The sequence below is a fragment of the Miscanthus floridulus genome, chromosome 3 (genome assembly GCF_019320115.1).
Source record: "Miscanthus floridulus cultivar M001 chromosome 3, ASM1932011v1, whole genome shotgun sequence".
NCBI classification, from domain to species: domain Eukaryota; kingdom Viridiplantae; phylum Streptophyta; class Magnoliopsida; order Poales; family Poaceae; genus Miscanthus; species Miscanthus floridulus.
Window position 1 is genome coordinate 17,189,238 of NC_089582.1, and position 26,367 is coordinate 17,215,604.

Consider the following 26,367-nt stretch of genomic DNA (forward strand, 5'->3'; position numbering starts at 1 on the left):
CCATGCACAATTTTAATCTCACCAAATTCAAGATTCAAAGTTAGAACCTTCAATAACATTAGCTATAGTGGCCTCTTTATATCCTTTTGGATTAAATGGATGTGGCATCTGGACATCACAACAGATCATAAATGAATTCTTTTACAGGAATGAACAGGCCATAATGAATTGTTTGTAAGGAATTGAACACATAGGTGAATTGTTTTACAGGAATTGCATTTCCCTAAGTCTCCACCACTTTCCTCACTGTGTTTTTATGCTAGCAAACAAAACTTTGAAGAAGTCACAAATTTAATTGCTTCAAGATTTAATTAATCAATTGGATTCGATTGGACGCTGGATGGGCACTTGTCCGGTGAAAATCTTTTATTAGGCAGCTGAAAACGATGGGAGTTGATTCTGAAGTTGTAGATCATTTTGGAATTTTGGAACATAGAGCTAGATAACAGTGAGTTGTAGATCATTTCGTTGTGGTATTCTACCACAAGATACAATTGTGTAAACAAGATTCTGGTAGTTTCTACCCACTCTGGCCACGTTTGGAATACATGAATTTCTTGTCAATTTCTTTGTTGGCATCTAGATAGAGAAAAAGGCAACATGTTCTCATGTATATGCATGCTTCTGATCTACAAAATTTGCAAATGATGGACACCAGCTTTCAGTTAATCTCATACAGATACAGAAGAACAGCTAGTTCGACCAACACAGTCTCAGCAACCCAGGTGCCACGTAAAGGAACATCCAATGCTACAATGCTACAAAAATGCAACGAAACAGAATAGCAGAGCAGCGCAGACCTTGAATGGGAGAAGCGATGCCTCCTGCTGCAAGATCTGGGCGACGTGGGCGCCGACAGCGCCTGCAGCAACGGCAGACGGTGGTGCTTCCTGCTAAGGGGCGCCGGCGCGGAGGGCAGCGTCACAGGGGCAGGGCGTCGGCGTCTGGCAGCGGGGCCGAGGGCACAACGGCCAGCGAGTGAGAGGGCAGGGCCGCCGGCACGACGCAGTGCGAGGGCGGCGGCGGCGGCTACAGCGAGGGAGAGAGCAGGGCGGCGGCTAGGGCGAGCATGCGAGCGAGGTGCGTGCGATTGGGGGAGACCGGCGAGTTCGGCGTGTGGTCTTGGGGGCGAGGGCGGGGGCGGGGGCGGGGATGGGCGCCGGTGCTGTGGGGAGGCGGATGTCGGGCAGGCCGACGACGTTTCCCTTCGCGTTGGTGCGTGGGCGGGCTGGGAGGTGGGCCGGCGGGGGCGGTGAGTTGTCTTTGTGAAATGACCATAATGCCCTTGAACGAATAAAAACAATAAAAATAGCTATTTTTGTTAGGCATCAGAAAGCGTCAACAAGCGTTAGGAAGCATTTTCAACCATCGTAAAAGGGCTCATAATTCAATGGTCGCCAAGACTACTTAAAAACAGAAAGGGTCGCTATGAATGAAAGTCAGCCCCTCCTGGTTGCATTATTATCCTCCATATAACTAAAAGAATTAAAATCTAGAATAATACTTAGTCAAACTTATTAATAAGTAAATTTTGATTTGTCATGAAATATATATTTATAGTATACTTATTTGGAGTCTTACATTTTGATAATATTTTCAGTAGGCTTAATTAAATTTAAAGTTCTTTTATAGTATACTTATTTTAAGTCTAATAGATCTTACATGTTGATAGTATTTTTAATATACTTAATAATTAAATAAATGAGGACACCACTACCCTCCGCGTGCGCAGGCGGCGGAATCTCTGCCCGCACACTCACCTCGCACGCCTCTCGCCCTGCACCTTATCTTCTTCCTCACCTTATCTTTTTCCTCCCGCTCGATTAAAACGCGTGCGTGCCTGCCCGCCGGCCGCTCCTCACCCCGCCCGGCTCCGGCGACGCCGCCCTCACCTCGCTCGATCCAAATTCGGCGACGCCACTCCCGACTCCACCAGCGGCCGTGGAGCTCCTGCAAGAACCTAACGCCGGCGGCGACCTCCTTCTTCCCCTCCCCCCACCCCCGCCCCTCCCGTATGTGGCCATGGTGACCTCCGGCGAACTCCGGTCATGGCGCCCCAACCTTGACCTGGCCTGACAGCCCGGCCATCGTCCCCACCGCCGGCCTCCCCCCCCCCCCCCCCCCGCCCCGGCCGGCCCCTTCTAAGGCCGCCGGATTTGGGAAGAAGAGGTGGCGCAGCTCGTCGGAACCCTAGCCGCCGCCGCCTTCTTCTTCGTCGGCGCTGGCGCGGGCGCGTGGTGGGGCGCAGGCGGTCCCTTCTTCTTCGGCGGCAGCGTTTCTTCTCCGGCAGCGACGCTTCTTCTCCCACATACTATTATTCTTCTCCGGTGAGGCGGGGGCGGGCGCGGGCAGACGCGAATCCGACGGCCTCCTTCTTCCCCACGCGAATCAGACGGCCGTCGGGTTGTGCAAGTCAAAGCTCCATCCCGTGCGTGCTCGGAAACTAGAGTTTCCGTTAAATTTGAACTTCTTTGATTTTGATAAGACCTATTAGAATTTCACTTTTTTGCGATTTGTGATAGTATATCTTATCTACTAGAAACAACGCTTCTCTTCAGTCTTAAAGAAATTGTTGACTCAAGAGGCGTTACATCGATCATCTTGTGTGCAGCTAAAGTGCTAAACCTCATTTCGTGACAAATTGTCTACGGAATGCTTGTACAATATAGAACGGCTCATGATTGTTATTTTTCTATCCCCATAGCCGCCGCTCACGTTGAATAATTGAATTTAATTTGACAGTCAAAACGTTTACGGTATCAAAAGGACCAAATCAGTTCACGAGGACGCTTCAACGTATACACTACTAGTAGAGATCGAGTATATATGTGTTGTGCAAGTCAATGCAAGCGATACCAGTTGCGTATTGGCTAACAAATATGACTTCTTGTGAATTATTGAAACTGAACTAATCGATGAAACGCAAACGTGTTCACCGCTAGTCTGTATATATGTACTCTCCGATCCATATCTGTTGCAACTCGTATATACTGTTGCAGGCTTACGGTTTTCGCAGTAAGCTTCTCCATTCATTCTAAGTCCAAAGTTCCTAACAATGCTTGGCATAAACAGCATACTCTTGAAACTGGTCTTCTTCTTCCTTTGCTTCAACTTGGTCACCACCCTAACTGCCGGAGATGGCCACCAGTTCATCTATTCTGGCTTTGCCGACACAGGCATCATCCTCAACGGCTTGGCCACAGTCACGCCCAATGGCCTCCTCCACCTGACCAACGGCTCGGCCCAGCTCAAAGGCCAAGTGTTCCACCCGACCCCACTGCACTTCCGCAAGGGGTCCCATAACGGCACGGTGCAGTCCTTCTCCGCCGTGTTCGTGTTTGCCATCCGCTCCATCGCCCCCGGTGTGAGCGCGCACGGCCTCACCTTCTTCATCTCCCCGACCAAGAACATGTCCACTGCGTTCTCCAACCAGTTCCTCGGCCTCCTCAGCAAGAAGGCCAATGGCAATTCCAGCAACCATGTCTTTGCTGTGGAGCTTGACACTGTCTTGAGCAGCGACTTGCTGGATGACGACGACAACCATGTTGGCATCGATATCAATGATCTCCGCTCCGTGAAGTCCCACTACGCTGGATACTACGATGACATGAATGGTAACTTCCATAACCTAACCCTATCTTCCTTTGAGGCCATGCAAGTGTGGGTCGACTATGATGGAGGGGAAAAAAAGATAAATGCGACCTTGGCTCCACTTGGAATTGCCAAACCGATGAAGCCGCTGGTATCAACTACTTATGACCTCTCAAGTGTTCTCAAGGATGAATCATATGTTGGCTTCTCAGCTTCAACTGGCATTCTTGACTCACATCACTACGTGCTTGGCTGGAGTTTCGGTATGAATCAACCAGCCCCACTCATTGATGTTAACAAGCTTCCAAAGTTACCACGCATTGGCCCTAAACCTCGCTCCAAACTGTTGTACATTATCTTGCCAGTAGCTTCTGCAACCTTGGTCCTTGGCCTGGTTACTGTTATATTTCTAGTGATACGCAGGAAAATCAGGTACGCAGAGCTACGCGAAGATTGGGAGGTCGAGTTTGGGCCACACCGATTCGCATACAAGGACTTGTTCCATGCGACAGAAGGGTTCAAGAACAAGCATTTACTTGGTATAGGAGGTTTTGGGAGGGTGTACAAGGGAGTGCTTCGCAAGTCGGAGTCTGAGGTTGCGGTAAAGAGGGTGTCACATGAGTCAAGGCAAGGCATGAGAGAGTTCATTGCTGAAATTGTTAGTATGGGCAGCCTACGCCACAAGAACATTGTCCAACTACTTGGTTACTGTCGTCGCAAAGGAGAGCTTCTTCTAGTCTATGACTATATGCCCAATGGTAGCCTAGACAAATACTTGCATGGCAATATAGTACAAACTTTGGATTGGGCTCAGAGATTCCGCATCATCCAAGGTGTTGCATCTGGCCTACTCTACCTCCATGAAGACTGGGAACAAGTTGTCATCCACCGTGATATCAAGGCAAGCAATGTGCTTCTCGATAGTGAGATGAACGGGCGTCTCGGTGACTTCGGCCTAGCAAGATTGTATGATCATGGCACCGACCTACAAACCACGCTTGTGGTTGGAACCATGGGGTACATAGCTCCTGAGCTGACACGCACGGGTCGAGCATCCACACTCACCGATGTCTTTGCCTTTGGTGTGTTTCTTCTTGAGGTGACTTGTGGGCGAAGAGCCATTAATATTGCACAACAGGATGGACAAGATGACCCCTTTATGCTGGTAGCCATTGATATAGATTGGGTGCTCGAGCATTGGCAGAAAGGATCACTCCCTACTGTTGTCGATACGAGGGTTCTGAACAACTACAATGTCGATGAGGCACACCTAGCTCTAAAGCTAGGGTTGCTATGTTCGCATCCTTTGCCCAATGCAAGACCCAACATGCGGCAAGTCATGCAGTACCTTGATGGCACTGCACTATTTCCGGAGCAGACATTGGTGGAGATAACACGCAATGGAGCTATGGATAGTGGGCCCAATTATGTTGCATCTTCATCACCACCATCATCTGCAAGTTTCGGCACAATCTCTGTTGACCTCTCAAGAGGAAGATGACCTCATGTCCCATTACAAAGGTGCATGCTGCCTGGCCTAACATATAGCATTCAATACATGCTTGGGTAACAAAAACTGGTAGTAACACAAAGTTTAGATCTAATGTATAAAACTAGAAAGGTGGCCAGCACAAATAGCTCGGGTAGTTTTTTAATTGTAACATTTAGGCCTTTTGCATCAAAATACCATTTTTGCAAATTGTTTGGTCTATTTGTTTGATTGTAATTGTGTTCTCTCCTTATGCCCCCATTGTATTCATGCATCAGCAAGAACTTTATGTAGCTACCACTTTCTTGGCTTAAAGGTATAACATTTTCCCCTTACTACTACTGAAACTATTTGTAGATTTGGTCAAAACATATTTGTGTAGGCGGTTGCCATGCTCAAAACTGTGCAAGACCCCCCTAAAATTCAAGACCTTCCACTTGTTTATGGTTGATTTGAGTTGGGACCAGAGCCATTGGTAGAAATTCCTTTCGTGCCACACTAGGATCGATGCCTTAAGCACTACTCTTGTCATCAGAATTGAACGTTCCTAGACCGGATCCTGAATCAGGCACGCACGAGCATGATTAATAGTATATATCATACATACATTGCGCATAAAGGCATTATCAAGTATTTCAAATTCTAGTTAGGTTAATGGGAAAGTAGAAAACCCACAAGAATAAATAAAGTTTGGATTTAGGAAAGAAATGTATTTTCCATTAAAAATTTGTTCAGAAACAACACCTCATCTGATTTTGTTTCGGTCCTATAGGTCCTTGTACCTGTACAAATATTCATTTCAGAAATGGAAAAAAACAGGTGGAGGCCACTCTTGCTGACTTCAGTAAAAGTACCTCAGCTTAGCGCTTCTATTAGTTCACCAACAATAGATCAAACCTAAGTCAATGGAGAGCTTCTCAATTCACACTAGCAGTCACTAATCATCTCTGATCAGAGAAGACCATATCTCGATTTTTTCTCCTTAGAAATCAATAAAATTCAACCATAGTTGTAACGGTCGAGTGACACAAAACACCCCATGTGGCAAACCAACCCACGTGACATCCAACATCATGACTAACTATCCAAATTAAAATATTTACAAAAAAATACGTAATTAGCAGAATTTGTACGGTTTCAGTTTCTCCCCCTTCTAGGCTCAACTCTTCGATGTTTCGCTCGAACTTTTATCAGAGTTAACTTGTAGTTCATCTTGGATTCGCCCGATCCAAGGTCTACTATGCAGCGGTGAATAGAGCACTACCTCGCATCCGCCGAGACAGCAGCACCTGCAAAACATCTTAACGGCAACGCCGTGAGTACATTCCGTACTCGCAGGACTTAATTCCAACCACTACACCACAACCCCAGAATAGTGATGTACCGTTGGTCGGTATAGGTCGATATAACGACGTTCCATCGGTCGCTATAGATCTATGCCGACACCTAATTGGAGTCGCTGAAAGTGTCGTCGGTATAGCCTATGCCGACCGACATGTTTTTAGCGACCGATAGTTTGACGCCTTAGGGGCTATATATAGCGACAAATGGTCTGAGGTTATAAATACTTTTAGCAACTAACAGTCCAACGCAAATCGTTGACATAGAGACAATATATATGTTGCTAATCTGCATTACATAATGACCCCCAAATTATCTATTATCAACACAGACATTCATTACAATCACTGTTCACATAAACGGTCATTTAGCCTATTTACACACCGTTTAAACAATACACGGTGGTACACCGTTTTCATTTAATCGATTGTTTTGACCGTTTAAATGGCCGTTTTCCCCGTTTAAACAACCGTTTTGCCCGAATAATGGGCTGAACGGTAGGTGACCGACTGTTTACTGTTTAGCGTTTAGGATAACACTGATTACAATGCACAGTAATCATACAAACATGGGTATTGATTAATATGAGCATAAAACAATAACATTGATTCATTCATATGGGTGCTACTAGCCCAATGTAAAGTCAAAGTGAACATCATATAGGTACAACATCTCTACCTCTACCTCCTATGACCAAAAAGTCATACAACCACCATTTATGACACTTAGCTCACTAACATCTAAAGTTCAATGCTGAAATTTCACTAACAGCAAACTCAGTCTTATCTCTAATTAATAAGTTTAAAACAAAATACAGCTTCAATGAGCACTTTAAATTGTTGACACCATCAGGTATGCTGCCTAGCACCTCGTAGGATACCCCTGAAAATCAATATGAATCCAATTAGCGACAACTTTTAGCAAAGTTGGAGATAGGCTGCCAATAATATTATTCTTTCATTTCTATAGTTGCAAGCAGCAGTCATATTTGTCAATTCACAAATGACGTCATGATTCTTCAGGCAGAATGCTGGGATGCTCACAAATGGTCAGCCCAGTGTTCTTTTTCTGCGTACCATAGCCTATGTACAGTATTACTCATTCTTTGAGCTCCAAAAATCCGGCAGGGTGTAATGATGTAATCCTGCCCAAAGCATACAAGTCCTATAACATAAGTGCTTAGTGCCCTAGATTAGCTAATTTGACAAGGTTTGCTACATGTTAGAGGATATGCTTATCTACAACACATACATGGACAAATCACTTAGAAAATTTCAAATACAGGTACTGAATTTGGCAGCCACCCCTAAACCAAATAGCCAAAAATTATCTAAAATCTAATCATTAATTGGAAGATTATCTGCTGGAAATTGAAAAGTGAAAATAGTTGTTTGATGGAAGCAATATCTACAGTTTCGAACTGATCTTGTTGATGCAGGTGTACAGATGTAATGCTGCCCACATTATGATGTAATATAAAATGCTGCCCTACATTTCAGATCAAGATCTATACAATTTAATTTTCTCCTACATATAAACACATAATAAAGAAATCGCTACCGAAAACCTCAAATTTGCCGAGTGTTTTTATGTTTGCCGTGTGCATTCTCTCGAGCACTCGACAAACAAATTCTTTGCCGAGTGCTATCCTAAAAACACTCAGCAAAAAAAAACACTCGGCAAAGATTGGGGTTTGCCGATTGTCAAACAAAAAACACTCGGCAAATAGGAGGTTTACCAAGTGTCACAAAAAAACACTCGGCAAAAAGGGAGGTTTGCCGAGTGTCCAAAACAACACTCGGCAAAGCAAAAAAATGTAGAAAAACCCCACCCGCCCCTCCCCTCCCTCATGCACACACCCCCTCCTCCCACACCCGCCCCTCCCCTCCCCAGCCCCCCGCACCCGCACCCGCCCCCTCCCTCCGGCGCTCGACGAGATCCCCTCCCTCCCTCCCCTCCTCCCGCCGGCGGCTGGCCCCTCCCCTCCTTCCCCTTCTTCTTCCCCGCCGGTGGCCGGCCCCTCCCCTTCTTCTTCCCTGCCGGCGGCAAACCCCTCCCCCCCCCTCTTCTTCCCCCCCGGCCCGCCCCCCCCCCCCCCCCCCCCCCCCCCCCCCCCCCGCGCCGCCTGGCCACCTGCGCCCAAGATGCCAGCGCCACCGCAGCACACACGACCGCCGTCGCCGCCCACAGTAGTGCCTCCGTCCTCCAAATCTGGCCGGTGGCGCCTCCCTCCTCCAGATCCGGCCGTCGACACCTCCCTCCTCCACACGGAAGGGCACCATGTTGGCCTTAGCGTGGTTGCCGCTAGCAGGAGAGGAGAGGCAGGACGCGGTGCCCGTCCATCAGGTACCGCCGCCGCCCTACGCCGAGCTTCCCATGTCTTCTTCGGGCCCGTTGCCGGTGATGGGAACCCACCACACCTAGTATGCCCGCTCCTTCTCTTCCCTTCCTGCTGTGCCAAATTGAGCACCGGAACCCTAACTTGAGCTATTTAGCTATTTGTATTCGGATCTGATGTAATCACAAGTGTGTACATGTATTATGCCTACTAACTTTGATATTTATTTTATCACCCATGTCAATTGGGTCTACGGTTTAGTGATCCCTTGTTAGCTTTGTATCTTGCTACATGTATCTGCAATGGAAACTGATGATCCAATTATCCTTTCCAATGGCTTTGCCCTCTGCTAGATTATCCTTTCCTCATCAAATGGAGCTGCTCCGAAGGTATAGATGCCACACCTTCTGAAATCTGAATCGACGATGCTGCAGCCAAGTAGGTCATTTTGTGCCCTCCAGGTTCAAAAATTTTCATCTATGTGTTGTAGTTGTCTTCCGTGAGTGCAAAGAAGAGAATGTATATACTGAGAGATGCTAAGCTGCAGCAGGTCATGTCTCTCTGGTATATCTCTTTGTTTCTACTGTCTCAGTATTAGTGTACTGCATAGCCTTCTGTTTTTATATAGTCCACTTATATATGAACTGAATAATTTGTAGTCATAGGTAAGTCAAAATGAACATATTTAAGTCCCGGTGCGCGATTGGTTGTACCATGCCCCGGTTGAACCGGGTTTTTGAAGAGATGAAGGTGAAATACGGGGATCGTAAGGTCCCCGAGAAGATACTAAAGTCAGCGGAGGATAAGACCGTGAAGGCTTCTCGGTCCGCCATGGCCCCTGTTGCTACGGTGCGGGCCGAATCGAAGAAGAGAAAGGAAAGTGACGTCCCAAAGGCTATCCCTAGGAAGAGGAAGGTGGCGAAGATCGACACAGACTCGGTTGAGGAAGTAGCCGAGAGTGTTCAAGGCGCTGGTGATGCTAGCCAGCCCCAATTTTCTACTAGCCGCCCGGACAAATACCTGATGGGTTTGTCTGTCAAGGCAACTGCAGTTCTTAGGGCAGAGGCGCTCGTAGTGAACCCGTTGCCCTGCATCCTCAGGGATGACTCGTCTAAATCTGAGGACGCGTTGCAGGGGCTGGTTCTGCCTCCACTTCCTCCAGTGAGGAGACTTCTGAGAAGGCTGGCCGTTCTGCGAAGGCCCAGCATCTGGAGGAATCGGAGGCCGAGTCCGAAGAACGGTCGACTTCTGCTATGCCCCAGGGGCCAGAGGCTGCATCGACCCATCCACGAGGTATGGGCACTAGGACATCCGTCCTTGTTGCTGAAGCTTTGCATCTAGGTAATTGTTTTCTAGGGGTTTGTTGTGCGTTGTTTGTGTGTTTGTCTGACATTCCTTGCCTTTGCTTGCTAGCTGGTCTAACTATGGCGATGGAGACGCCCATCTCAGGGGAGAAACCCGCTCCGGTCGGGGTGGACCTTGCTCATGTGGGGCTGGATGCTCCTCCGAAAGGCCTCCCTACAGGCTAGAGCCGGTCCTTCGGTGGACGCGGCCCCGTAGCCGGAGGTTTGATTTTGTTTGTGCTTTTATGTTTGGTTTTTGTCTTAAGTTTTGTGTGTGTGACATTTGCTTTTCGCTATAGACGGAGGTTCTGCGGATACATTAAGTGGGTGGGCGGAGACCTTGCACTCTCTTTACAACGAGATAGGAGGTTGTGTTTTTGTGAATATTTTTCTTGTTGGTTTTGCCTTACTTCTCTCTTATGTTCTGTCTTTTCGCTAGATCGCGCCCGCTAGCATTTTAAGAAGGTGGACTTCCACAAGCTTCTACGCTATAACCTGGAGCATAACTGTGTTGTTGGTGTACTAGCTCTTATGTCTTCACCTTTTTGTTCTTCGGTTTACTTGTTTCGCTGATTGATTACCTTTTAGGGTCATCACATGTCGGAGATCCTTGAGGAACGCGTGCCTCTGGAGGTCATCAAGTGAGATGAAGCTATCGAGGCCCTCCAAAAGGAATTGGATAGGGTAGACGATGAAAAGAAGAAGCTTTCCGTGGAAGTGGAGGGCCTCCGCGTTGCTCGTCAAACTGTTGATGACTTGAAGGCGTAGGTAGAGGCTTTGAAGAGAGATGTTGTCATCTCAAAGGCCGCTGGGGAGATCTCCCTTGCCCGGCTTCAAAAAGCCATTGATGCCAATGAAGGTCTTCGCAACGAAATTGATGCGGAGAGATCTTCAAGCCAGGAGGTCAGTGCGCAAATTGAACTGTTGCAGAAGCTCTTGGAGGAGGCGCGTGCTGCCAGTCTCATGACAACTGAGTTGTACCAGGCAACTCTGGCTGGCTTCGGTGGTGCGACTTCGCCGTTACTTGCTGACGCCTTCGCCCGTTCGCTGGCGGAGGCCCACCACGCTGCGGTTAGTGATGCTCATTTGGCCACCGTGGGCCGGTCGGCCTGGCCGCACTGTGCTGCTGCCACATGGGCCCGATGCCTGGCCGTCGTGCCGCCATGACACGCGGGTGTCCCGTCCCGCTGCCACGCTGCTGCTCTGCCACTGCCCCATCGCACGTTGTGATGCAGCCGTTGCCGCTACCGTCGTGTCATCGTCTCGCCCTCGTCTGCCCGCTGCACTACGCCGCGCCGTTGGCCTGCTTTAATGCCGCGCGCATGAGGCCGGACCGCCATCACCATGCCATTGATGGCACTGTGGCGCGTGGGCCACACCGGCCCCAAGCGTGCACGCCTATCGGCTAACGTCTGGACGCGGGTCACCCTGGTCATGCCAACTGTGTCCCGCCAAGGCGTGCGCCAGCTAAGCCACCGGTCGTGCCTCCATCTCTCTCTGTCTTTCTCTTTATCTCTCTGCCGCCGCCGTCGAGTCACGCCCACGTGTGGGCCGGAGCGCAGTTACCTCAAATCAATTCCGCTCTACTGCGCATTAGCCCTCACGTCCTCTCACTGCCCGACCCCACCCAGCTTTGAAGGAGGTGCTGCCAAGCTTCAATTTGGCATTTCCTCCACCACCGTGCCGATAAGGCCATGTCCGGCATCGTCCGCGCACCGATGATGCTTAGAGCGCCCTCCCAGGGAGTCGCTCGGGAAGAATGGGGCCGTGGCTGGAGAGAGGGAGCTGACCGCAGGTGCCACAGCGGCCTCTAGGGAGCCCACGGGCCCAAAAGGTCCAGTCTCGGATCCAACAATGCAGATTCGAGCAGATCGACAGCGGTCCGGGACCTGCCGCCACCAGCACTCCCTTCATTGGCAGTCGTCGTCGACGGCAAAGGCCAGGGCCCGGCGACCTTCGGTGCCATCCTACACACCGGCCCTAGCTCCGACGGCGAGCAGCCAGCCTGGCGCGTCATCGGCCCGTTGCCTCTGTAGGCACCGGCGTCAGGGCCACGCTATGGGGGAGGGGGGCAGGGGGTTGCGGTGGGGGAAGGAGGGAGGGGAGGGGAGGTGGAGGTGACCACTGTGGCCGGAGTAGCAGCAGCCGTGGCCGCCGGCGGCGGTGGCACCCTTGACGGGGAGGAGGCCCGGCCAGCCCTAGATGCAGCACTCACGCGCTGCAGCAAGGAGTCCGCAGTGGAGGTCGTGCCGCGCTCGCGTGCTCATCCGAGCACGATTGAGGAGGGGACGGGGGAGTGGATGCAGAGAGGGGAGGGGAGGAGGAGGTGGAGGGCGGGGGAAGGGATCAGTGGGCGCCGACGCCAGGGTGGCGGCCGGCGCTGGGGAGGCCAGGGGCTCCTAGGGTTGGGAGCGCATGGGGTGCGAGGCTCCTTGACTTGTATGGAGTGTTGTTCATCAGAGCAAAAATTGGAGTTACTCTATACTGATACAAGAAAGAAATAAAAAAGCTCCCTATTCCTTCCATCTCTCGTGTTTAATATTGTGCTTGTGTTCTTGATCGATATAACGATTTCTCAACATGCCTCAGGATAATGCTTAAGGTTGCTGAAAATTTGGACAGAACACAAGGATTAGGTCATTAGCTAGTCAAAATGCGGGGGAGCTTATCTAAAACTGAAACCCAGGTCAAACTGAAACCGAAATTACAGATTTTGTGAGTTATTTACTTTGGCTCATTTTATTTAGTTTCAGCCGGTTTTTGCTCACCCTTAGCAACAATGGAATTGGTTATGAAGTTGAAGACTGCGTATACCATATAATCTTTATAAAAAACAAGACGTATATACCAGAGTAATTAAGTCTGTAACAAGTCAACGCTCAGGGACAATTGCCACCCCATTTTTTACAAGGTCAGTATATTTCATAGATGAACTGGAACCGGAACTCTGGAAGGTTAATTATCATCCACATGTTTACATTCAAGTCTCGGTTGCCGTGTTGGCTGTGTGGTTATTCCGTCCTATCCTTCTCGACTCCAGGTTCAGAATGAGAATGCAAGTCAGAGACGTGGAACGACCGGCAGGTACAGAAATTTCCACACGATGACAAGACCATCTAAAATTGACAGCCCAGACCAAGCCAAATCCACAACGCGCATCTGTGGAGCCAGCCGAGGCAACTGCCACCCGCAGTTGACTCGTCGCTGGGCCAATGTTGGTTGAAGTGGCAATCCAAGTTCCGCCATCAAACCGTTGATCCGCTTCACAAATAGGCCATCGGGACATGGCCACCTTCGTGGCCGACAATCCTAGCGATGTCCAGCCGGTCTTGACTTCGCCCAGGGAAATGGAGATGCTGGGCGCGCCGAGGGACTTCGCCAGCGATGACGACGCGGGTGGGCCAGCGTTGCCAGGGCCTGTCGAAACGCTGGAGGCGCGGCTTTGCCTTCCATTGCAGACGCCCCTCATCCCCGGACCGCCTAGGCTGTGTAGGCCTAGGACGCCGGTCTCCGTTCAGTCGCTGTGGCGCAGTGAATGCCTTGCGGCGAAGCCACACGAGGCGGACTCCACCAAGCAGGCTCAATGCGTGCTCATCCAGAAGCTGGGAGTGGTAGCTAGCTCACCCAGCGTCAACTCTGAGACGGTACGCAAGTACAAATCTACCTTCCGGGAACTGTTGTCGGCCTCCACGCAGGAGGCGCTGCAGCTTCTTTTCGGTGGGGAATTTGACCCGTTGGCCATGAACTTGGATATGATTAGGATGGACGAGGTTTGAGGTGTTTCCTTCTTTTAGTCGTAAAATTGTATTTTGTGTAATCACAACCACGTGCGAGTAGCGTGAGAGGTGTGGGTTGTAGGTTTCGGTAATCTTTGAATTACTGTAACTTGACAATTTTGTAACAAAACTTTCTACTCATGCTTAATGAAAAACGTGCCAAGACACGATCTCGAAAAAAAATACTCCACCAATATGTCCAAACATTCGATGGGATATGGTGTAAACTTTTGGAGAGGAATTAAACCAGCCCTAAATATTTCACTAGTTCTCTTTGTCTGCCACCTTGGCCTTCCTTCCGATGAATCTTTAAAGCCTATATAGATACAGATACAGTAGTACGAGTGATGGGACCATTGTTCTTGCCCCAAACACCAGCTTCACCAATGTAACAACTAGCTATCGCTCCTTTGGTCTTCTTGACCCCAACCACAGGGGCAAATCATCAAATCACCTCGTGTACATTGAGATAGATACCGGTTACAACTTACAACAGTGAGTTTGGTGACATAGATGACAACCATATCAGCATTAACATCAACAGATTGTCTGCTCCTCTCCGGTAGGCTATTACTCGGATGATCCATTCTCATATTTGCACCCCTTAGACAAAACACAAGGATTAGGTCATCATTACCTAGTCAGAATGTGTGGGAGGTGTGCTTAGGGGCAGCTCCACAACATATTGGTTTTCCACAACTAAAAAACGGATCACATGGAACCCAAATGACAGATTGTTGCGGTTGCTTCTGCTCATTTTTTTTAGGTTCAGCCGGTTTTTGCTCACCTCTAGCAGAATGAGACCGCAGTATTTGTGAAAAAGGACGTATATATCACATCAGCCTGTTCGGTTGGCTGGTTCGTATCGTTGCTGGTTTATGAAGAAGTACTGCTGGTTGGTTTGTGTGAGAGAAAAATACTGTTCCAGCTGGAAATTTACGATCATTTACAACAAGTCACAGCCAAACGAACATGCATACAGGTCCATCTCAAGTCAATGATCAAGGACAACCGGTCAACAACCGTGGGACCAACGGCAAGTACAGGAATTTCCACACGCCATGACAGGACCACCAAACTTAAATGGAATTGAGAGCGGAAAAAGTCTACGTAACCCCCCACCTTTCATACTTGGTCTACTTCACTCCCCACTATGAAACCGTCTATTTTACCCCCTGAACTTTCTAAAACCGTCTATTTTACCCATGGGCGGTTTTCAGCGGCGGTTTGCTACAGTAACAGCGGGTTTGCTACAGTTCCTGTGGTTTTGAATTTTCTTTCTTTTTTATTTATTTTCGGTGAATTTTTGAAAAATCATAGTAAATTATAAAATGAAAAATCTAATTTTATTGAACTCCACATGAGTAGAACTACACAGTGAATATATAATACGATATGCTTTAGTACAATTTTTTTTTGTAGCTTTAGATTAATTGAAAAATCCAATTTTGTCTGTAATTAATTAGAATTTATCTATAACTAAGTTATACATAGTCCAATGAGTACGAAATTTTTACTATAGTTCAAGCATACAATAATTAGCGTACCATAAAAATTTCACCACAATTGGACCATAGAAGTTGCAGCTATGAATTATTCCAATTAATTACAGACAAAATTAGATTTTCCAATTAATATAAGGCTACAGTAAAAATTTTGTACTAAAGCATACCGTATTATATATTCACTGTGTAGATCTACTCATGTGGAGTCCAATAAAATTAGATTTTTCATTTTATGATTTTTCTATGATTTTTCAAAAATTCACCGAAAAAAATTCAAAACCGATGGCACTGTAGCAGACCCGCTGTTACTGTAGCTGGTCGCCGCTGAAAAAACCGCCCAGGGGTTAAAATAGACGGTTTTAGAAAGTTTAGGGGGTAAAATAGACGGTTTCATAGTTGCAGGGGGTGAAGTAGACCAAGTATGAAAGGTGGGGGTTTAAGTAGACTTTTTCCAATTGAGAGCCCACCAAAGCCACAACGCGCATTTGTTTGTTAGACAAATTATTATTTTGAACAGAGCCAAGATTCCGCCTGCATAAATAAAGCTAGGTTAGCATATTTGCAGAGTACGCTGCAGTACTCTGCTGCTGCTTTCCAAAGTCCAATGATGTTCTCCAAGAGCTTGGCCTTTGCCATTCCGTTCCTGCTCCCACTTGTCCTCGCCACCATCGCCGACGAGGAGTTCGTGTTCAATGGATTCAATGATTCTTCCGGCTGGGACCTCCAAGGTTCGGCTGTAATGCTGAAAAATGGTATCCTCAGCCTCGGCACCACCAACGCCCGTATAGTCCAACCCAAGATCCATGCTTTCTATCCTTCTCCGTTCCAGATGCGTAACCTCACCGACAGCTCTATCTTCTCCTTCTCCGCCACCTTCGCCTTCTCTATACTTCCTTCCAATTGTGACGAATCGCCAAACAGCCTATACAGATACAGTAGTACAGGCGACGGAATTACCTTTGTCATCGCCCCAAACACCAGCTTCAGCAATGTAACCAGTTATGGCTCCTTCGGTCTTCTTGACCCCAACGACAATGGCAAATTGTCAAATCACCTGGTCTCCATTGAGCTAGATATCAGATACAACAGAGAGTTTGGTGACATAGATGACAACCATGTTGGCATCAACATTAACAGCTTGAATTCTTCAGTATCCTCTCCAGCAGGCTACTACACGGATGATACATTCTCTGATTTGCACCCACTGCGGCTGTCCAGTGGCAAGGAGATGCAAGTATGGATAGATTATGACCAAAGGCTTATGCAACTCAACGTCAGTCTGGCTCCTATCCCAGAACCAAAGCCCAAGCACTCTTTGCTATCTCACACTATTGATCTTTCGCAAGTGCTGCTAGATTACATGTATGTCGGCCTCTCATCATCATCCTGGGATAGTTATAGTGGTTTCATTCTCGGCTGCAGCTTCAAGATGAACGGAGAACCTGCGTCACTTGACTACTCCAAGTTGCCGAGAGTAAATACAACCCAACCTGTTACCTCCAGATGTCGGCCTGCGTCTCAGTTTGTTAATGTGCTGTCAATACTTGCTCCTACCTTGGTTTTTCTTGGTTCAGCTGGGACCCTAATACTGCTTGTGCCCATCATCCTAGTTGTGAGAAGATGCTACAGGTACCGGGAGATCTGTGAGGACTGGGAGCTCGAGTTCGGACCCCACCGGTTCTCATACAAGGACCTATTCCATGCAACAGATGGCTTTAAGGACAAGCAGTTGCTTGGGACAGGGGGATTTGGGAAGGTATACAAAGGACTACTTCAATTATCAAAGCAGGAGGTTGCAGTGAAGGTCCTGTCCCACGACTCCAAGCAAGGGATGAAAGAGTTTGTTGCAGAGGTTGTAAGTATGGGCCGCCTTCGGCATCGTAACCTTGTGCAGTTACTTGGGTATTGCCGTCGCAAAGGTGAATTGTTGCTGGTCTACGAGTACATGCCAAATGGTAGCCTTGATAAGCACTTGTACAACCTCGACCCGGAGAAGCCTTCCTTGGGTTGGGCTCTTAGGTTCGAGATCATCAAGGGTGTGGCATCAGGGCTCTTTTACCTGCATGAGGAATGGGAGCAGGTTGTCATACACCGGGACGTCAAGGCAAGCAACGTGCTTCTTGATGGTGAGATGAACGGACGACTAGGTGACTTTGGCCTAGCTAGGTTGCACGACCATGGAGTTGAGGCACACACAACATGTGTTGCAGGAACTAGGGGCTACATATCACCCGAATTAGCAAGGCTTGGAAAGGCCACAAAAGCAACTGATGTGTTCGCGTTTGGCGCGTTCATCCTGGAGGTTGCCTGTGGTAGGCGACCGGTCGGGGTGAATTCCCATGGTGAACCTCAACTCCTGGTGGATTTCGTGCTGAAGTTTTGGCAGCGCGATCTGATTGTTTGCATGATGGATCCTAGGTTGGGAGAAGAATATGTCATGGAGGAGGCAAAGTTGGTGCTGAAGCTTGGGCTTCTTTGCTCACACCCGTCCCCAGTCAACAGGCCAAGCATGAGGCTTGTCATGCAGTATTTATGTGGTGACACTCCATTCCCGGAGATGCCAGATGCTTATCTGAACATCAGGAGCATGAGTGAGCTGCACGACAATGAAATTGCCTCTAGTGAATACGATCTCCAGTATACCTCAGTCCAGACCAGTATAAGCAGTCTCTCAGGAGGGAGATGAAATCATAGATAAAATAATGTATGATGTGCTTGTCATGGAGTAGGATAAGTTATTTGGAAGAGTGTAGAGCGGCTTGCTTCATATATACCTGTACTCTGTACTGTCTTTATGAATGCCAATGTCAATGATTCCTCCCTTCTTTCAGCTACCAGTGTGGTTAAACTGCTAGAGTACACTCCCAACATTTTGTCCAGGTAGCTGTACCATTACAAGACGCACTGTTGCATCCATGTTATTGCTCAAACACCAAATCAACACATTCTCAAAAAAAGACAAGTACTAGGGATATAATTGTAGAGGACTGGAATGGTGGGAGCAGGGGATTGAGATAGGAAGAATCAGAGCATGGGGAGGCCGCAACGTGGGAGAAGAGAACCCAGGCTGATGACTTTGTTCCGTTCGTTGATGCCCTACTGCAGCTGTGACTCTACATTCTAATGTAATCCATACTTCACATTTGGGCATGGGTCTACAGGTAGCCCATTGGTTCAGGCTGGAAGCACAGTCCTTTGGGCCCAAACATGTTCATTGCATGCACACAACATAGTCTATCGTTCTTCATTGCCATCCTAACGCTTAACTTAATTCCACAATTTGGATTATCCATGGTAAGGCTTTCGGTAAAAGATCCAAGCAAATTAATGATACTTTCGGTCTACAGTTGTAGAGGTACACCATAAGTTCATGACAAGTAAATACTCAGGGACACCGACTGATTGGAGAAATAAAAAATTGGCAATCTCATGCTTCATACAGATTCACCACAGATGTTGCCAATATAAAGGTTTTGCATGCCTAGCTCCTAGTTAGCAATGAGAATTGTGAAGCAAAGCTACATAATCCACTCCTCCAAGCTAGTAAGTTACTAACAGAAACAGCTAATCCACAGTAGAACACAAAGTACAAAACACAGCTATACACTCATTATAAGGCTCAATACAAAAGTAAGATAATAATTTAGCTGACTCTCAAAGAAAAATAGTAATTTAGCAGCGTAGGATGTTCTTACATTGTCATCATGAAGCTCAAAGTAGCCCCACCACAGGCGCCCATCCCTTGCTTCATGTAAACCCAGTATCCACAACCCTGCACTAGAGAATAGAGAGGAAAACTGAATCCAACAGCAACCGATGAAGTGAAATTAACAGTATCACAAAGCATAATTTTCTGAAAACACAAATTGATCCTTTTCCAGAAAATGTGCAGCTCAAAATTAAAGTTAGCCAGTGAGGGAAGTTTCATGAACCAACAGCACAACATATAGTTGTTTCACTCCTTCTGGCTAGCATTGAGCATTGTGATGTAAAGGGACAGAACCCTTTTATCCAATCTTTACTAGATATAGCATCTAAAGAACAGAAATCTCCATTTCCATATAAGGTGTGACATGAAGTTTGTGCTAACGCCTTAAATCAGGACTTAGCAATGACTTGAGATTATCATGCAGAAGCACCCTCCTGGACTTCACAAGTTTACATGTAAATCTCTGTGTTGCGAAATCCCAAGGTTTACAACAGCGATTTACTGGATCCGTACAACCAAATACTACTGCAAACTAGAACTAGAAGGCTCAATCCTATCTATAATCAGAAACTCCAGTAGAGAGAAAGACGAACAAGACAGCTAGTTAGGCAAAGATCTAGTCACCGGGAGGAGGCAACTGCAATCGAGACCAAGCAGACGACGGAGGAGTCGGGGTCGTTGCCGCCGCCGCCGCCGAGTCGAACGGCTTAGCCGCAGTAACTGCTCGGCTCAACGCCGGCCCCGGCGCCGCCTCCTAGGGCCCTCGTAGAGTGCATTTCAGAGCCGGAGGAACCACCTTGCATTGAGCCGTGAGGCGGTGACCGGCCAGCATTGCCAGCGACGGCGCTCGGGCGGCGACGGCACGATGCAGAGTATGCGGTCGGCGGCGAGCGCTGGAAGCCCATATGAAAAGTTTTTTTTTAAGGCAGCCCATTTTCTTTTTGAGGAACTTTTAGAGCAGGCCAGATGGGCCTAGTAGCTCATGTTCTCTTCGGCTTACAATGGCCCAGCTTAGAAGCAGCACTTGACCATAGCAGTACCTCTCTGTACACAAATGAAATGAAGGCGTGTCTTATTTATTTAACCAAACTTAACAATTGACCGACAATTAGTTGAATTACAGTCATGTTCGATATATAAAAGCTGCACCAATCAAAATAATTGAAATAAAGGAGGCCATAGAACCAAGTTGTGAAAGGCAACAGCCAATAAAAAAAGTACTCTCTCCGTTTAAAATTATAAGATATTTTAACTTTTCTAGATTCATAGCAATTTGCTATGCACCTAGACATATTTTATGTCTAGATATATGATAAAAACTATGAATTTTAGAAAAGACAAAATGTCTTATAATTTAGGAAAGGAAGTATAATACTCCGTAGTTCTTGATGATGATGACACACACACATACACAAAAAGAGAAGGCGGACATTACTCAACAAATAATTATTGGGCCTCCTCGTTTGCGCTTGAAGGCAGCCGTTTGGGCTGCTGCCGCCGCCAGCGCAAGACACAAAAGCACTGTATCTACAGTGAGAAATGAGAATAAAGCAGTCGCACCGCTGCCGAAAAGCCAGACGATCGAACAGACCCATCTAGTTAGTTGACCAAACCCCAAAAATTTAAGTTGACCAAACCCCAAAAATTTAAGTGTATCAGTCCATCAGGAAAGCATATCATCAGGATTAGTCACTGTCTCCCTGGGCCCCATGTGAAATCGACAGCAGGACGGCGGCGTCAACGGGCAACCATCAATCCTCTTAGACGGTCTTCAATAACAGGACCTAAACCCAAAACGAATAGCAAGAGATTCAAAATTAGCCTCCAATAGAGTACCTAAACGAAAGACCTATTTTGGGTTGCCATACAACCTAAATATAAGTATCCTCCCTCCTGAAAACTCATTTGCAGAAATGATTTTCTTTTGTGTCTTGTTGTTGAAGAAGATGTCAAATAGATATCTAACCTTTTATTTATAGCGCTATTTAAAGGATAAATGTGTTTTTTATTTTAGACGTTGTCGTTGAAGATAGGGTTGGATAAGCCAATGTAAGCACGGCATCGACGGCGGCATCTCCAGAAGATTGTGATTTGACTGCATATATATCTGCTCCTACTGCAGAGCTGGAGAAAGAGAAGGCCCGGCCCCCTCTTTCACGGTCAGTGAAATATATGCAAAAGGGACCTCGCAACCAGTCGTGCACGTCCGAGCTTCCAAAGCGATATGCTGCATTTGTTCTAGCGCCTCTTGTTGGTATCACACTCGAGGTATGATTGTGAAACTTCAGTGTAGCTAGTACGTTTGACTGCGTCTAGTCTACGCTAGTCTTGTGAAAACTACCGATGCAAACAATATTGCCTCCGCGATCTTAGGATTATATTATGTATGTTCAAGCATACCGGCCGGTTAATTCTCACCTCACAAGAGACATGGAAAAAAAAGGATATATCGTAAAGTCTTTGAAGATGCATAGACATCTAGCTATCAGTTCAGTAAACTACTAATTAGATTTATTTTATTGTATGGGGAAAAATATCTAGCTTCAAAAATAGTTTAAAAATAATAACCTTATAAGTTTAAAAATATTTTTAGATATGTCTCCCTTTTATAGTCTCGAGAAGGCTCTATCAAGAATCATCACTAAAAATGGATTCTGAGTCTGTCCGTTCTTAGAAATCGATTTTTACGTGGTTGAAAAGTCTAGCCGATGTCTAGAAAGATAGTAGGTTTTCTAGCCACCTGTCGGTGCAGGAAATGATCAACACGTAAATATTTGTAGTTTTGATGTATGTTGTGATCGGAGGTGGCCTAGCACTCAATGACATATGCTTTATACTGGTTCAGGCAACGTGCCCTACGTCCAGTTTGAGTCAGTCGATGACTTTATTTCTGAGCTCAAGTGCTCGAAGTTTGCTGTGGGGTTACAAACAGAAGGGAGAAAGATGGAGGGTACAAGAGGTCCGGTCGGACTCTGGTCTGAAGGGCCGAGAGTGACGAAAGCCCTGTTATGTGCTAAGTGTTCGAGCGTGTGCTCGGTATAATTTTAGAGTGTCTAAAGTTACAGATAGTGAATCAATGTAAGTGAATTGATCGATCCCTTTGTTGGAAGAGAGCTCATCCCCTTTTATAGATGAAGGGGATGGTCTTACAAGTGAGAGGGAGAGAGTACGTATGCTGCTAAGTCTTGGTACCCACGCCGGCGCGTACAAAATGATGGTAGACGCCCACAATACTGTTTAATGTCAGATGCACGTGGGAGGTTGCGTCGTCTTCTTCTGGTATGGTAGATGTCAATGCCTGCCTCACTGTTGATACCCAGAGGCATGCAGGGTGTTTTACCATGTTCGCCAGGTACGGTAAATATCGACGTCCACAACATTATTGGTGCCTCAGAGGCATGTGGGGGGAGCCTTACCGTGTTTGTCCAGTATGGGGGTTGATGGTGCCCACATACAGTAGGGGAAATGTCGGCGCCTACAACACTGCTTGGGTTCTGTCAAGCCAGGGAGGTCGCAGGGTACTGTCCTGTAGGTGTATAGGGTACGGTCCTCGGTATTGCGGTTGACTTTGAGTGCCCTGCCTTACTTTCTCCATCCGTTTCCTGGTCCTTACCGAGCGAGCGTCCCCGGTCGGTTGGTCCCAGTCGACTCTGATTGCGCCAGCCGGAGAGGAGCTGTAAGCAGGGGTTTGGCGCATTCCCGGTCGGAGAAGCGGGTCGAAGTCAGAAGTGGTGTTTTGGCCAGGCCTTCCGGTCGGAGAGGCTGTCCGGAGGTGGGCCGGTGACAGAAGCGAGCGTTGTTCCTCCTTTGTGAGGCCTTCCGGTTGGAGAGGCGGGTCAGAGTTGGAAGTAGGCGCCTTTCCTCCTTGGCCAGGCCTTCCGGTTGGAGATTTGGATTGTCCTTCTGGCCTGTCATTTAGGTGTTTGGGCTAGCATAAGACTTACGCATCGTTCGCAACGTTGTCCGCTGGGCTGAGCCTTTGCTGGAAAGCCGGTCCAAGAGGGACCCTGGGTTTATGAACCCGACAGGAGCCCCCGAGCTCCCGGGCGATTCGGGTAGAATCGTCTAGGGGATTTATGTCTTGACGACAGGTCTGCGCGAGTGCACCCGCGGGTGTAGCCCTTGAGCCCCTGGTCGATTTGGGTAGAATCGCCTAGGGGTTTTTCGTGTTGCCAGCGGAGGAGGTTTCGTTTTGTCAGCGGGTGCGCGTGAGCGCACCCACGGGTGTAGCCCCCGGGTGATTCGGGCAGGATCGCCTGGGGGGTTTTGTTAGTGGGCGTGTGTGCGTGCATTTTAGTTGAGGCAGAGTCATCAACCAAGGTGTGTCGGTGCAGCCCGCGCAGCTGATGCAGTTAGTTTAGGGATCAGCCGAGATGGAGCTCGCGGATCCTAGCGTCGGTACAGCCCGCGCAGCCGAGACAATTAGTTTAGGGATCATGCGAGACGAAGCTCGTGGATCCTGGCGTCGGTACAACCCGCGTAGCCGAGGCAGTTAGTTTAAGGATCGGGCGAGACAGAGCTCACGGATCGTGGCATCGGTGCAGCCCGCGTAGTCGAGGCAGTTAGGTTAGGGATCGGGCGAGACGGAGCTCGTGGATCCTAGCGTCGGTGCAGCCCGCGCAGCCGAGGCGTTTTGGGTGTCTTGAGCCCCTGAGCCCCGTTGGGCTCGATAGGAGTCGGTTTGAGTTTTGTGCATTACCCCATCCTTGGTTTCTCACAACCGGAGGGGCTGAGCTAACATCGCTTGCCTCGATGGCTCGGGCTCGAGTGACGCGCTCGGTGAGCTCGCTAACGGGTATGATCGAGTGAAATCCGGGTCCATCGTTCGTGACGGGGTCAGCATAGTTCTCTTGTGACATTCCACTGCTCCTTAACCTACAACCCGGCAGATGCCTGGGTCGTTCCGAAGACCGACCTAGGTGGCCCGCTGGCCTCCCCTCGATGGAGATTCTGTGGGTTTGGCGAGGTTTAGGATCGAACAAGAAGGTTGAGATGACCCTGTCCGCTTCGGGGCAGACTGGGCGAGGGCCGCTCGGGCTCATCTACGTTTTCTCCCCTGGCTCTGTTTGATGCGAGGCGGCCTTGAGCCCTTCGTGGGTTGGCCTTCGAACCTCGGTCAGTCGTTGCTCATGTTGAAGGAGGCAACTGTCGCTTCGTGACGCAACATGGAGCGTTGTGATGCATTTAACCGCATATGCGATGCGCCCCCGAGCGCTTGGGCGATTCGAGTAGAATCGTTTGGGGGGCGCGGGTGTATGAATGCGTGTATGGATGTATGAATAATTATATAAAGAAATAGTGGAGGTTGGTAATGTTACCTTGATGACTCGAGTGACAGGGTTTGAAGAGCTCCAATCAGAAATGTCCGACCAGGATCCATGCTCGTCGTTCGTGACGGAGTCGGCATGGCCCACATGGAGCATTCCTTTGCTCCTTACCTGTCTCTCGGCGTTTTCCTAAGCCGTTCGATTGACCTAGGAAGCCCGATGGTCTCTCCTGGCGGAGATCCCTTTGTTTGGGTCTTTCCAAGTCCCGCCTGGGAAGGCGGAGGGCCGCCTACGTGTGGTGGTGCTTTGTTTCTCATGTCCGGTCATGCGGTAGTGGTGGGCCATACCTTAGGCCATGTCCCGTCTGACCAGGCGCTGTTTCATCGGGCAGGGTGCGTCCCATCGGTCAGGGCGTGTCCCGTCGTTTCTCATCCGCATTGAATGGGAAGGGAGAGGGTTTTCGCCCCCGTCGTTTCACCTTTCCCCGATCGCCACGCCTTTCCCAACTGTTGTGCCCCTTTCTTTAAGTAGAAGGGAGAGGGCTTTCGCCCTGTTCCTTCGCCTATTCCTCATCTACCGTCTCTTCTCCTTCTTCCTTCTCGTCAAGAGCGTCTGAGTGTCGCGGTGGTTCATAGGAGAAAAAGGGGAGAGCGAGGGAGGGGAAAACTCATAAATCCATTCACGAATCTGGAGCGAAATGTTGGGCTGGAGGTCATCCGTTGTGAGGGAGTCGGTGCTGGAGGCCTTCGCAGAGAAGGGGTTTCTGCCGCCGAAGGAGGTGGGGCACTGGAGGGCTCCCGGGAGGGAGGATTTCCTGCAACCTCGGGCCGGCGAGATTGTTTCCTTCCTCGCCTTCCATGAGCGCGGGTTAGGATACCCCGCGCACTAGTTCCTATGTGGGCTCCTCAATGAGTGGGGCCTGGAGCTGCAGCACCTTAATCCGATTGGGGTGCTGCATATTGCCGGCTTCATCACTGTGTGCGAGGCCTTCCTCGAGATGGAGCCGCACGTGGACTTCTTTCGGTGGATGTTCTCCATGCGAACTTTGTCGGTGGGGAATCCGCCTGAGACCGCGCCGATGGGGGGCTTCGCGCTATAGAAGAAACTGAGCGCAAGGGGTCGTACCCTGTGTATATCCCCTGCGATTCCAATCGGGGATGGCACGGGAAATGGTTCTACATCAGGAACCCGGCAGAGGCGCTGTTCACCCTTTCACTGGCAGGAGGCCAGAGAAGCTAGACAGCTGGTCGTGGGGCCCCGCCAGTCGGTAGAAGAAGAAGGTGGAGATTATCGAGGTGGAGCTCCAGAAGCTATTGCGGCGTGGCCTTGACGGGGTGCAGGTGTTCCACACCCTCTTCCGCCATTGGGTTGCTCCGCTGGCAGAGAGGACGTGGCCGATGTGGAAGTACAGCAGCCCGATGGACCCCGACCGTGCGTTGCCAGAGGTCTAGAGTCGCCTTGACCGGGTGCTGCAGCTGTGGCCTAAGGAGAACGTTGATGGAAAGCCCTGACCTCTTAACTCCTCGGTGGTGTCCAAACTGGTATGCTCCCCTCTCTTTACTCTGTGTTCTTTTCCCCTTTGTTCTCCTGTTTTTTGATTGAGTCACCTATTTTCGTAGGGACTTGGAGTTTAAAAGTCCCGGCCGCACCTTCCGAAGGGGCCGGAGGGCGTCGCTCGAGGAAATCTAAAAAAGAAATAAACGTGAAATGATTCCATTATATCTAAGAAATTGTCTTCCCTTTTTGTCCTTCTAATAAAGTTGATCAGGCAATGAATTGAAATTTTGTGGTTTGGTAACCATGTCAATCCCCATCTCTAGTGTAACACCCTAAAAAATTGCATAATTTTTAAATAGGAGGAAATGATTTAACTATGCATTTTGTGAGCATTGAAATTTAGAAAAATAATAATTTTTATCAAATTAAAATTAAATATAAGGTTTACCTACATGTTTATGCATTCATGCTACTGCATATTATTTTGTACTGTGTGTTTTGAAATCAGATT

At 48.4% G+C, this 26,367-nt stretch overlaps 2 protein-coding genes across 2 annotated transcripts; both read left to right on the forward strand.

Annotated features, from left to right (window-relative positions):
* Positions 1–3,055: 3,055 nt before the first annotated feature.
* Positions 3,056–5,092, forward strand: LOC136543265 (L-type lectin-domain containing receptor kinase SIT2-like). The gene has a single exon (XM_066535758.1). It carries the CDS (start codon positions 3,056–3,058, stop codon positions 5,090–5,092), a length of 2,037 nt encoding a protein of 678 aa, XP_066391855.1.
* Positions 5,093–15,964: 10,872 nt separating this feature from the next.
* LOC136545102 (L-type lectin-domain containing receptor kinase SIT2-like) lies at positions 15,965–18,130 on the forward strand. The gene has a single exon (XM_066537140.1). The coding sequence runs from the start codon at positions 15,988–15,990 to the stop codon at positions 18,067–18,069; it is 2,082 nt and encodes a 693-aa protein (XP_066393237.1). The 5' UTR covers positions 15,965–15,987; the 3' UTR covers positions 18,070–18,130.
* Positions 18,131–26,367: the final 8,237 nt, after the last annotated feature.